Here is a 12217-nt window from a genome sequence, read left to right on the forward strand (position 1 = left end):
AACGCTTGCGTTTGACTCGCTTCCTTTCGGACATTTTCAATCTAGTCGTCCGGTCGAACGCCAGCCGCGTTTGACTTACATCCTTGCAGAGGTCTAGCTCGTAATTTCTAGGTAGTCCTCCAATCGGACGTCAACTGTTTTAGGCACTCCGTCGAACGCTTGCGTTTGACTTCTATCCTTGTTGACATCTAGCCAGTCATCCTATCGAACGCTTGCGTTTGATTTGCATCCTTGTGGGCATCTAGTAATAGTTCGTAATTTCCAGCTGGTCATCCAATCGGACGTCGACTCTTTCAAGCCCTCTGCCGAACCCCATCGTTTGACTTTCATCCTGCGAACAGCTAGCTCGTAATTTCTAGGCAGTCATCCAATCGGACGTCGACTCTTTCAAGCCCTCTGCCGAACCCCATCGTTTGACTTTCATCCTGCGAACAGCTAGCTCGTAATTTCTAGGCAGTCATCCAATCGGACGTCGACTCTTTCAAGCCCTCTGCCGAACCCCATCGTTTGACTTTCATCCTGCGAACAGCTAGCTCGTAATTTCTAGGCAGTCATCCAATCGGACGTCGACTCTTTTAAGCCCTCCGTCGAACGCCAGCTTTTGAGTTGCATCCTTGTGGACATCTAGCTAGTAATTTCTAGCTGGTCATCCTATCGGACGTCAATTCTTTCAGGCCCTCCAGCTAACGCTTGCGTTTGACCAATTCGAATCATAATTCAGCACCTGGCGGCTTGTATGTAGACGCGACGCATCGTCCATACCTCCCCCTCTCACCGCAATCACTCACCTAGTCAGATATGTAAACAACACCTGTCCACTCAAAACCACATTCGGTGAGGTATCCTTCTCCAAAAAACGAAAGAACTGATTCGTCATGCAGTAACGCAATGTAATAAATACGGAGTGTAGATGGTGAGACACAGAGATGATGAGAGAAAATGATCGGACGACGGTAGGAACCAAGGCCAACGAGCAAAAGAAAAGCCACGATACGTGAACTCTACGTTTGCAGAGGGAGACATTAGACGAGACGAGAGAAATGGCGTGAAATGGCGTGGGATCATGTCAGTGCGTTCAAAGAGTCGTGCGTCAGATGAAGAATGCAGTGCTGATTTCGATAGAGAAGATGAGGCGTTCGAGACGGGACGCTCGCAAGACGTAGAATGTTCCACTATACCCTGTGTATTGCTTGATCCTCGACAGCTTTAGTCTTGACTCAAAAACAAGTGTGATGAACGCCTGACTGATGGACCTCGCACGATTCCGAAAAGCGCACGTTCACTGATAGAATGGCCAACAACGGCTTCTCGACAATTGAGGAGCCCGGCTGACATTGCAGACCGACAATACTAGGAGTCGGGGTTTGGGGCGCGCAGTCGCCGTATGTAGCCATCGGTGATAGACGAAAAAAAATCATGTAGGCAATGTCTGATTATCATGTAAGTAGAGAGGTATGGTACACAAGTAATCCGAATGTATATATATGACGGGGGTTATATGTAGCATGCTCACTAATTAATTGGGCATGGATGAAAGCAACTTAACGACCGATGAATGTGACGACACTCTCCACCGATGGGCGCATCAGAGGGTCCGTGGACCAACATTCTTCTATGAAATTCCAGTGGGCATCGTTGCATGATGGGTATTTAACCCGGCTGGGTATCTCCGCGTTATACTTCATGAGTACGATCGGAAATTCTGGTAGATAATGGAACGGTACGTCGCCTGTGATGACCTGTGGTAGTAATAGTTGGTGCGCTGCCTTGGAGTCAGTGAATACTTACTTGTAACATGACACCCCCAAAAGAGTATATGTCGCTACGCTTGGTGGGGCGCACCGGAGTTCCGTAGTCATCTCGTAGAAGCTCGGGTGCCATCCACCTGAGGTTTCCCTTCATCCTTGAAGTCCAGGATGCATATGGGGCATCCAAGAGCGAAAGTCCAAAGTCAGCTACGCACGCGGAACCGTCGCCGTGGATGAGTACGTTAGGCTAGAATGAAGTCTGAATAGAGATTGGATTATGCAATGCATTAGACCTACCCCGGTGAGGTCTCCGTGAACGATGTTGTTGGTATGTACTGCAAAGGAAATTGTACGCCGCAAAAAGAGGGAAACGAAGAGGGAAGACTTACGATATTGCAGACCAGACGCGATGGCTCTGAGCTAAAACGACGTTAGAGAATTATGACATCTGATGACGGGACGTACCATTTTGAATCGGTGTGCTGTGGTGAGGGATAATCCTTCACGCTCCAAAAATCCGGAGAGGTTTCCCTGTTCAACCCAGGGAGTGACTATAGCGGGAAGGGGACCGAAGCCCAAAGAGTAGCCGTAAACTCGGAGAACGTTCGGGTGTCTGAGCCCCGCGCTGGTCCCAAGTTCACGGCGTATACGCTGAGCACCAAACGGTGTGAATAAAGAGTGATATATTCACCGGCGACTTACTTTAATATTTTTAGCGTTGGTAGAAATGGCCTCAGCGGCACTGTACATCTGGAACGCCTTCACTGCAACCTATACGATTGTGATCCGATGTCGGAATAAAACCTTGGTTGGGGACGAACCTTGACGGGCCCCTTGGTGGATTGTAAGAGGCACTTCCAGACCTCCCCAAAACCGCCCCGTGCGACAGGGTATTCGGCAGTCTTCGTGATGTGAGGCGTGAGGTTGTCAAGTGCCGCCTGAATTAACGCTACGTTAAGTCGCAAGAGAATCAATGCATTTACTTACGTTCCATTCCGGCAAACTAACTTCCATTTCCATGGCATTATCCGTCCAGTGTTGATCGATGTCCATTGCAACGTTCTCCATCTGGTTGCTTACTCGAGGATGTCCGTTGGCGGATGGCTGTTCAGTGAGAGCAGTGTAAAGACCTACTACTGTAGTAATTTAAGTCGTGTTGTCAGTTATGGTTCGCGCAGATGACAGTGGTTTGAGAGTCAGACTTTAATATTATGACGCTTACTCAACGTTCAGAGAAGACTGAGTGACGAATTGAGGTTACAGTTAAGAGGTGAGTCTACAAGTACTGTTTCTAGCTATTCCAACACGCGTATCTAGGTTATATAAATGTAAGTAATGTAAGTATCATATGGACGAAATCCTGTTCACAAGGTGAACTCGGTCAAGGGGATATGTGATGGGAAATCTGGTTGATTTTTCGCGATTGAAACATGTCCCGGACCATGACGCTGGAAGATTTGTTGAAGTAAGTGTCGTTGTCAATGCAGCGCGACACCCCAACCTGGGGAAGGAAAAGCGAGATTTGCTTATGAAGGCGTGGGTGCCAAAGCGGCTGGAAGGTTGTGGTAGGTGGAGCAGTTGTCTCAGAGGAAGGAAGTATGACCTACAGATCATCCTGGGCGTTACCAGGTGCATGACACAACATATGATGATAATGCAGTAGGTGAAACATGGCCCATGGTCATGGTCCCAGGATGACATGACCTGGGCGAAGTAATGATACTGCAGGGTATAGCTAGTAGGCAACCCTTGACCGGCGGTGATGAAAGCGGATATGTCAGCAGCGCCATTATACACTTTCAATCTCTGTCGGTCACCATAAGCATGGGTGAAAAGGGGATGTAGCACACTTACTGAAACTTTTCAAGGAAATGTGAGATGGGGGATTTCCAACATTTAGCTCCCACTCCAGGAATTGGAGAATCCATCATCTATCTGGCGGTCGCAAGCACGGCGTGTATGACGGACGTCTTCTTCGAATTACGATGAAGAGGTCGTGTTGAAGTGAGCAGGAGTGCGAACTGAGGCTCTAGACTGAAGTCTTAGAGGTCTCAAAAGTCGTAAAATTGTCATTGTAGTCAGCTATTACTGCCATATTTAGTTATGCCCATCTATGGAATCTCGGTCGCGATTCATTGTGGATCATTAGTCAGGATCGCGTGTTTTAATTTCATCCACATTTCATCCACAATATTTCAATGTTTCAGCCACAGTTCTTGCTATATCAAGTTCATCACACTCTCACTCTCACTCTGACTTGCAACTACACCCCGTGTCACCCCGCACGTCTTCTAATCTGTGCAGTTTGGATCTTTACCCAGTAATTTCTGGCTAGACATCCCTGCATCCAGCATCGAACGCTTGCGTTTAATTCCAATACCGGAGCACCCTCTATCGATCAACGTCGAACGTTTGCGTTTGATCACACGATATGTCTGAGAGACGCAAGTCCTCTTACAATCACCGCAACGACTGCGCGCCTTCCGGCAACCCCAGGCCCAAGAGAACGGTCAAGGTACCAAGAATGTCGGCATCCAACGACACCCATGCTTGGCAATTTCCTGAAGGTCAGTCGCGATATCCTACGTCCTTTACTTTCTCACCCGTTGTTACTCAGAACACACGAAAGACGAAGAAGGAACCTCATCAGAGGCCTTGCCGTGGGGACAGGAAAATGACTCATGGGCGAAAGAAAAGCCAGAAGCGTCTTCTGTCCCCTTGCCTTGGGGACAGAGCCCATGGGAAGAGACTGGTTTTCCTGCCAGGCGACCCAAAAAAGCTCCTCTGAGTGAGTGGTTCTCATATCTCTTTATTCTCATTTAACAATTGCCTCAAGTCGTGACTGGCGTTGCGCGGCCAGGAAAGTTCTGGCCAGATGGACAAGAGCCCATTACGCATAAGAAAATGCCAAAACGCTTCTTCAAGACCAGCGGCAAAGATCATCCGCGAATAGAGATTACTGGGCAAAGTGCCGAAATCGGGCGAATCAAGAATAAACCTCGCTCGTCGGAAACATTTACACCTAATACCGGCGACGTGGTGCTCTACCACGACTATTCAGACTACGAGGACCCTGAAGATGCCTTATTCGAGGATGTAGATATCCTTGACGGCGTGCATATCCATTCAGGTAAGGCACTCGCTCGATTCGGCAAACAAGCCGCCACAAATACAACCCTCGATGATGACGACGACCACGTGGAAGTTCATAACGGAATCACGGTGTTATCTGGTAAAGCAGCGGCCCTAGTTTTCCAGCGTTCACCCCTCCACCCCACGTGGTTCTCCCTCCTCGAACAGTCGCATGACCCCAAAGCGGCAACCTTCGACAAAACGGCGGACGAGTGGATTAATAAGGGCAGAAGATTCCCGCCCAATGCTACAGCCACTCCCTACGCCCTCCAGCAGCTCTGCCAGGCGATTTTGACGGTCCCAGAAAGGATGTTAACTCTGGCACTCCCTCCACACGACATCTCGGTCCAAGAATTATTCCAATTTCACATTGCTCCCATCGACAAATGGCAAAAATCACAATTCATAAATTTTGAATCTCACTTGCCTACAGACGAGGTTTTCCACACCAAAGAACTCCCTCGCAAGTCAGACGTTGAACGTCTTCGTAATGACTTCGGCCAGGCGCTTCTGGATGGGATGTGCTCCATACGCGATCCACGCATTCCAGACAACCTATATCCTTTATGGACAATCGAATTCTGGTGGCGGTTGCACCACATAAACGACATTCAGGGTGAATGGGTGGCTGCGAGGGAGTGGTTACAGCAAAGAATGGCAGAACGCGTGGATGTGGAGGTATTCTACGAGGCAGAGAAGCAGCTGCTCATCCTCCCTCATGACAAGCCGTTACACGGCCCGGCCGCGCTTCCTGGCAGAACAACTCAATCTTTGGTCCTGTTTCTATCCGATGACAGGTGGTTATCAGACTCTCTGATCGATATGATGACAGCAAATCTCAATTCACGGCTGGGAATGGCTAGACGGCATGATGTGACCATCGTCTCAACCCACTTTTCTGACACCCTCCTCTTGGCGCGTGATATCTCGTACCACAATCAAAAGTACGACGTATTGGAGAATATCAAAAGGGATGTCAACATAAAGAGATATCTCTACTTTCCCGTGCATCTTCGTGTATCGAAACATTACATCGCGTTTGTAATCGACTTTCATAACAGAACCTTTGCCTATGGTTAGTTACAGTCCGAGTTCAATTTTTGTTGCGCAAACTAACTCGCATATAGGCGACTCTCTTGATCCTAAATCTCGGCCAGAACTTATCATAAATAAGCTACAATGGTGGTTCTCCAAACGTTTCGACGGAGAATTCAAGGATTTAGGACCTACTTTGTCTCATGGTCACCAGGTGGATTCGTCTTCGTGCGGGCTTTTCGCTATCAACACCATCGAGCATCATGTCTTTGGATGCACGCTGGGTATTCCCAATCCCGCCTCTGAGAGAGCCAGATGGTTCGCTCTGACAGCAGGAGCCCAGAACCGAGTTCCACCCGTCTTGCCAGAGCGACCAATGGCCTCGCTCCTACCCACCCAAGCAGAGGGCTTGTCAGACGCCATTCGTCGATCTGAAATGAAACAGTCATATCTCGCAAAACAGGCACAGCGCCAGGCCGAGCGGCAGAAACTTCAGTGTGTGGTGGAGCGATTAGAGGGTGGGTGCCAGAAACTCAATGAGGAAAGAATGGAGCGAGAAAGGATGGAACAGGAACGACTCGAGCAAGAAAGGCAGGGGCAGGAAAGACTGGAGCAGGTACGACTCGAGCAAGAACAACTCGAGCAGGCGCGACTGGAGAAAGAACGATTAGAGCAACAAAGACTCGAACAGGCACGACTCGAGGAAGAACGACTGGAGCAAGCACGGCTCGAGCAAGAACAAGTCGAGCAGGCGCGACTGGAGAAAGAACGATTGGAGCAACAAAGCCTCGAACAGGCACGACTCGAGGAAGAACGACTGGAGCAAGCACGGCTCGAGCAAGAACAAGTCGAGCAGGCGCGACTGGAGCAAGAACGACTGGAGAAAGAACGATTAGAGCAGGAACGACTCGAGCAGGAGCAACAGTCCAAGGTGGACCATGAAATGTACGATGTCGTCATGACAGACGACACCCAAGGATTGGTATACGACAGCGACAATGGGATGGATGCTGATTTATACCGCATCCATACAGTGTCGCAGGGAAAAGGAAAGGCGGCTGATACCAATTATCACACGTGCACGCCCATTGCTCCTGAAGCTCGCCGTATGCGTCGGAGCTCCGTATCACCCACTCGCTATGCATCATCATCCTACAAAGATTATCACTCTCGTCGACCGGTCTCTCCTAGATCGTTGTCATACAGGGACTATTGTTCGTCTCAGTGGGACTGCGCAATTTCTCACCGTGGTCGTTCGCGTTCCCCTGAGCGTTCAACTCGCCGTTATCGTTCACCATCACTCAAAGATTATCACACTCCTAGACCGCCGTCATACAGGGACTATTGTTCGTCTCGGTGGGACTGCGCAACTTCTCGCCGTGGTCGTTCGCGTTCCCCTGAGCGTTCAACTCGCCGTTATCGTTCACCATCACCGATTAGAGGTCGAATAAGATACCAACAGTCCGTGCGTCATCGCAGTCGCAGTCTTCGATTAAATCGTCGTTGTATGTCTACACTTGACTGCACCAGTACCCACAACTGATTTATTTCGTCATAGCACCCTCTCCTGATTACGGCTCGTCATCAGCACATCAACTTTTCACTAACCGTGATCGTGAGTTTCGATTTTAACCTAATTCCCTATAGAACTAACCTTTAACATGTCTAGCTCTTGTATCTGCTCATCCTGTTGCAGGTCCTTCAACCCCAGTCTTGCATACTGTTCCACCAATCCCTGGCCCTTCGTCTTACCCATCACAACCGTCGCCTCCTGTGAACGTCACACCGGGTACAGGTTTAGACCAGACGAGTCCTGGGCCTGCTATGGACACCACGACAACCCGTTGGATCATCGATCGAGCACCATTCCTTGGCCTGCCCAACAATGCCCCCACATCGGTGTCTTTGGAAAACCCCTTCTTGCAGAATCGCCTTCTGCATCTCATATCTGATCCCCCATCTCACTTCTTACACCTGGTCGCTCGTGGTAACTCCATAGTCTCGAAGAGAACGGAGATAAGACTGCGCCTATGGGGAAATCAGTATCCTGATGCACCGAGAGGGTTTTTCGCCACCCGCTGTCTCTCCCGGGGGATCGACTGGCAAGTCTTCGTCGACCCGCATGATGTAACTGGCCCTCGTTACAACCTCTGTGCCCCTCGCCCCGCCTATTTCGATTGTGTTTACCCACCCCTGTACAATAATCGAATCACATCCCTCCAGATTTACGAGGACAGAGTCCGGGAATTACTCCTCCGTCCGTACGCCCGGCGTTTCCTTACAATGGGTGGTATTATATGGCGCATCGCACTGCACTACGGACCGGATCATCTCTTTGCAGCTGCCCTGTCCGGGCCATCTACCGATGCTTACGTACATGGCAACGTTGAGCGTAATGGCACGCACGTAGATGACGCGGTGTTCCCGCAAGACATCCAACTTCTTCTGGGCGTCGCTGTAGACATGTCTAGTTTATGGCCTCCCCTTGATATCTTTCATAGGTACCAGAAGTGGAATGGAGAGTGGACCCCGCAATGGGAGACATGGTTCATGACTCGTATCGCCCTGATACACAACCGGGATTTGAGCTCATTCGCTCCCCGAAGTGATTGGAACGTTATCTATCGTCGACATACTAGGGTTAAGTTTATTTTACCTACCACGGAAGGCACTGAGGCTCAGGCAGACGCGTTGTGTAAACAACTTGACTCAATGGGATCATCCCCGACTTAGTTCCGTCCATTTCCTTTAGTCAGCTCATTTCTTAAATTTTTCGTTTGTGTCTACACTTATACATCACATATGGATGGACATTACATATATCACGGAGTTGTACTTTCAATGATAGCCACTGCAGACAGTGCAATGTATTATGTAAATTAAAAGCTAAACGGTCTCTCAAGTCTCAGAAGTTGGCCGCAGCAGTGGGGCCTCGGGCTCAGCTGTGTGATCTAGCTCTATCCAGCCATGAGGGGAAAGAATCTCAAAGTTCCTTCCTTCCACATAACTGCAGGCATTTATGTGTCCATCAATGGTGAATCAAAGACACGCTGGAATCCAGCTGTCCTAGTTCTACCATCCCATAGTTGGCAATACTGAAATCTTGTTATAACTACCAGAGATGAGTTACCTAGATTACCATCGGAGATCATGGCATCCTTTAGCTCACCGAATGCTGGGGCATGGAGACTTGATCAACAAACATATATTGTAGCATGAACTGCTTGATCACGGAGACAGATTCTTTGATGAGTAGTCCACTTCATATTTGTGCATATCTGTTGATGTGGTCCATTTTGCATTCAAGACTTTTCGATGCACATATGCACATGTACTCATCTCCTGGATGCCTGACATTGAATTCTTTTTGACCCTCTTTCAATCTCGAGACTAGCAGCAAAATCTATCACACTAGCCAGACAAAATTCAAGGGCCGTACTACGCTACTGTATATAGCCTGTGCGTCTTATCCTTTTTTGCTCTGTAGGGGTATCTCATTTTGATATGCATCTTATAAGTATATGACAAATATGTGAGAGAATACATGACTATACTAGGGGCATGTCATTTTGACATGTATCTTACAAGTATGCAACAGATATATGAAAGAATATATGACTATATTAAGGATATGTCATTTTGATATGCATCTTATGATTATGCAGCATATGTATGAAAGAATATATAGCTATGCTAGGGGTATCTCCTTATAAGCACGCAACATATATTTGAAAGGATATAGAAGCTGCAATCAGGGATTAGCATGGGTAAACCCACAGGTGTCCAGAGCTCTACCTGCACCTGTACCCACCATATACCCATACTCATGTATCCAAGGGTACCAACAGGTATGAGTCTTCAAACAGGTATTGACAGGTTGCATGGGTATGGCAGTAAACCTGTGGGTATGCATTCAAACTATACTACAAAATTTAACAAAATGATATATCCCTAGCATAGTCATATATTATTTCATATACATATTGCACAAAGATAATTATGTAGAATTCTAAATCCATAATGAGTTATATCTGTCAGCTCTACCTGGTCATATCAATTCCAGGTTGATTTCCTGATGCACTAATAGTAACATAGTTATACAAGGACCTGTGGTCTAGTGGTATGTCTCTGTAGAATGTTTGCAATATTAGATTGTGAATGCTCAAGTTTGAGTATTCCTGGTGCCGAATTTTTAAAGTTTTTTATCTAGTCACAGCACCACTTATGGTATATCTTACTGGGCCGTTTCTGAGCTCTCAGATAGCTCCAAATGAAAGCTCTCTGTGACAGAGATAGTGAAAATTTTATGGCATAAATGTATTTCAGGGCTAATATACACTTCTACCATTTGTGAGAGCTGTACAAGAGGTTTTATGCAACTTTGTGGGGGCTATCGTGCAGCAGTTTCAGTGAGAGAGGGAGAGAGAATGCTTGCATTGACTGGATGCAGATAGCTATTTGGGCAGAGCCCCAAGAGGGGCACCTGGCCCCCATAGCGGTGTGACAATCATATTGGCGCTAGGCATGTATACCTGCATAAGTCTTCAATAGGTGGACCAAAGTTATCCCTCATATTATTCACTACTCCCCTATCAGCAGTCTTCACTTGCCTCAGCCATAACCCTTGTCCGACACTATTCCGCACTTTCCCACACTATGCGTGCACATTCCCACAGTGCAATTCATGCTCCCCGCGACTTATCTGACACTATTCCCACGCTTATAGCGCTATCAGAACTTAATTTGCCTTGCCTCGAGTTTGTAAAAAGTGCTACAGTCTTATTACATGTATATCCTATCCCTTCCGAGTCTGAGATGGTAAAGTTACTAGTATAAGAAGCCTATGGTGATTACTTTGACATAACTTCCCTTCAACTGTATTTCCTTCCCCTTAGGTTTTACTTAAAAGTAGTCACCCTTTAGTTGCGCTCTATGGCCCCTATCTGACTTTCCTTACCTTTGCAATCAATACCTTTGATCTCACTCGCTATCCATTACCCTCCTTTGACTCAGTGTCTGTTTTCCTGACTTCCGCTCTTTCCCGTGCATTAGTGCTCTATCTTGCGACGAGCTATTCCCACGCTTTAGCGCTCTTTCGAGTCTTTCGATCTTGAGTTGTCCTTAGTAGCTTTTCCCTTGGGTCGAATGTTCTTGCTTTATTGTTTGCAAGTATAGCAGCATAGGCAGAGCATTAGACATATACTGGCTGAGTACCTTAACAAGTGCATAGTCAGGTTGTATTTTTCACAGCGGCCTAAACCTGTGCAAGAGTGAGCTGAGGTGAGCTACAAATCCCAAGAAAGTAGGAGTGAATGTGACACAGCGAAGTGAGCCTCAGATCCCCACAGTCATAGGAGCTGCAGAGCGATGTAATGAGGTGAAGAAACAAGGAACATAATGGAAAATATAGCTCAGCACGAGAGGCAGGGTAGCACGAGGCAGCTTGGTGAGAGGTAGCAGATAAGAGGTAGCATGGCAGCATCACCAAAGTGAAAGTGTGGCAGCATCGCCAAAGAGGAAGCGAGGCATCCACATAAGCAAAATGTGGGCAAAGGCAATATTGGGAGGGCAAAAGCAGTACTTAGTGATAGCTCACCATATGAAATTAGCCAGGAGAAAACCCAACAAGAGTTTGCAGTTGCAAACTTTTTGCATGTGTAAACATAAGAGAGTGGTGCCAGAGCATCATGTGAAGCTCCCAACCCATGGCCAGCTTCCCCAATGGATTTGTCTTTATTGTATGTGGATGCATACAAGGATCCAAGCCTTCAGAGCTCACCGAGTTGGCAGCATAAGACTGGTGTGGGTATCACGACCTGGCAGGCACATATAAGAAAAGTGCTCAGCCAGTATAAGTGAGTCTCAGCTCTGCCTAGCTGCTATACTCGCAGAATGCAAGAACGTTCGACCCTAAAGGGGAAGCAAGGAAAGCAAGGATCCACAGAATGATGCTGATCAACCCTGGTGAATGGTGGTGAAATGTGCTGAAGGCGCGCACGGAAAAGCGAAGTGCGAAAGTGCGCGAAGCGCGGGAAGGTAGTGCAAGTGGTGCACAAGTGTAGAAGACGTATACTGATGGTGCCACTAGCTATAGACTGATGCTAGGGCCTCAAGATGATGATGGACACATGCATTGCATGGAACTAACTGCCAAGTACATGGTGGTAGGAAGCTAAGGTGGGTAAGTGGGGTGTAAAACGAACATGAGAGTATGTAGGTTCTACCTAAGCGCTCTCCCAGGGCTCGGAGCCGAATAGGTAGCACTCCAAGTATGTAAATGATGTAAAGTAAGGGTCCATAAT

General features: G+C 47.7%; 2 protein-coding genes across 2 annotated transcripts; one reads left to right on the forward strand and one right to left on the reverse strand.

Moving 5' to 3' along the window:
• Positions 1–1541: 1541 nt before the first annotated feature.
• Positions 1542–2801, reverse strand: DFJ58DRAFT_869295 (kinase-like domain-containing protein; the record flags this gene model as incomplete). Its single annotated transcript, XM_041394264.1, has 8 exons — positions 1542–1739; positions 1789–1995; positions 2046–2083; positions 2138–2168; positions 2214–2399; positions 2451–2519; positions 2570–2686; positions 2757–2801. 8 exons carry the CDS (start codon positions 2799–2801, stop codon positions 1542–1544), a joined length of 891 nt encoding a protein of 296 aa, XP_041246719.1.
• A 1127-nt stretch (positions 2802–3928) lies between these two features.
• On the forward strand, positions 3929–8844 carry DFJ58DRAFT_912422 (uncharacterized protein). The gene is made up of 6 exons (XM_041395271.1): positions 3929–4315; positions 4366–4536; positions 4585–5955; positions 6008–6537; positions 6643–7216; positions 7585–8844. The coding sequence occupies exons 1-6, from the start codon at positions 4180–4182 to the stop codon at positions 8646–8648; spliced, it is 3846 nt and encodes a 1281-aa protein (XP_041246720.1). The 5' UTR covers positions 3929–4179; the 3' UTR covers positions 8649–8844.
• Positions 8845–12217: the final 3373 nt, after the last annotated feature.

Source organism: Suillus subalutaceus (assembly GCF_016647625.1).
Source record: "Suillus subalutaceus strain FC151 chromosome Unknown DFJ58scaffold_24, whole genome shotgun sequence".
Classification (NCBI taxonomy): domain Eukaryota; kingdom Fungi; phylum Basidiomycota; class Agaricomycetes; order Boletales; family Suillaceae; genus Suillus; species Suillus subalutaceus.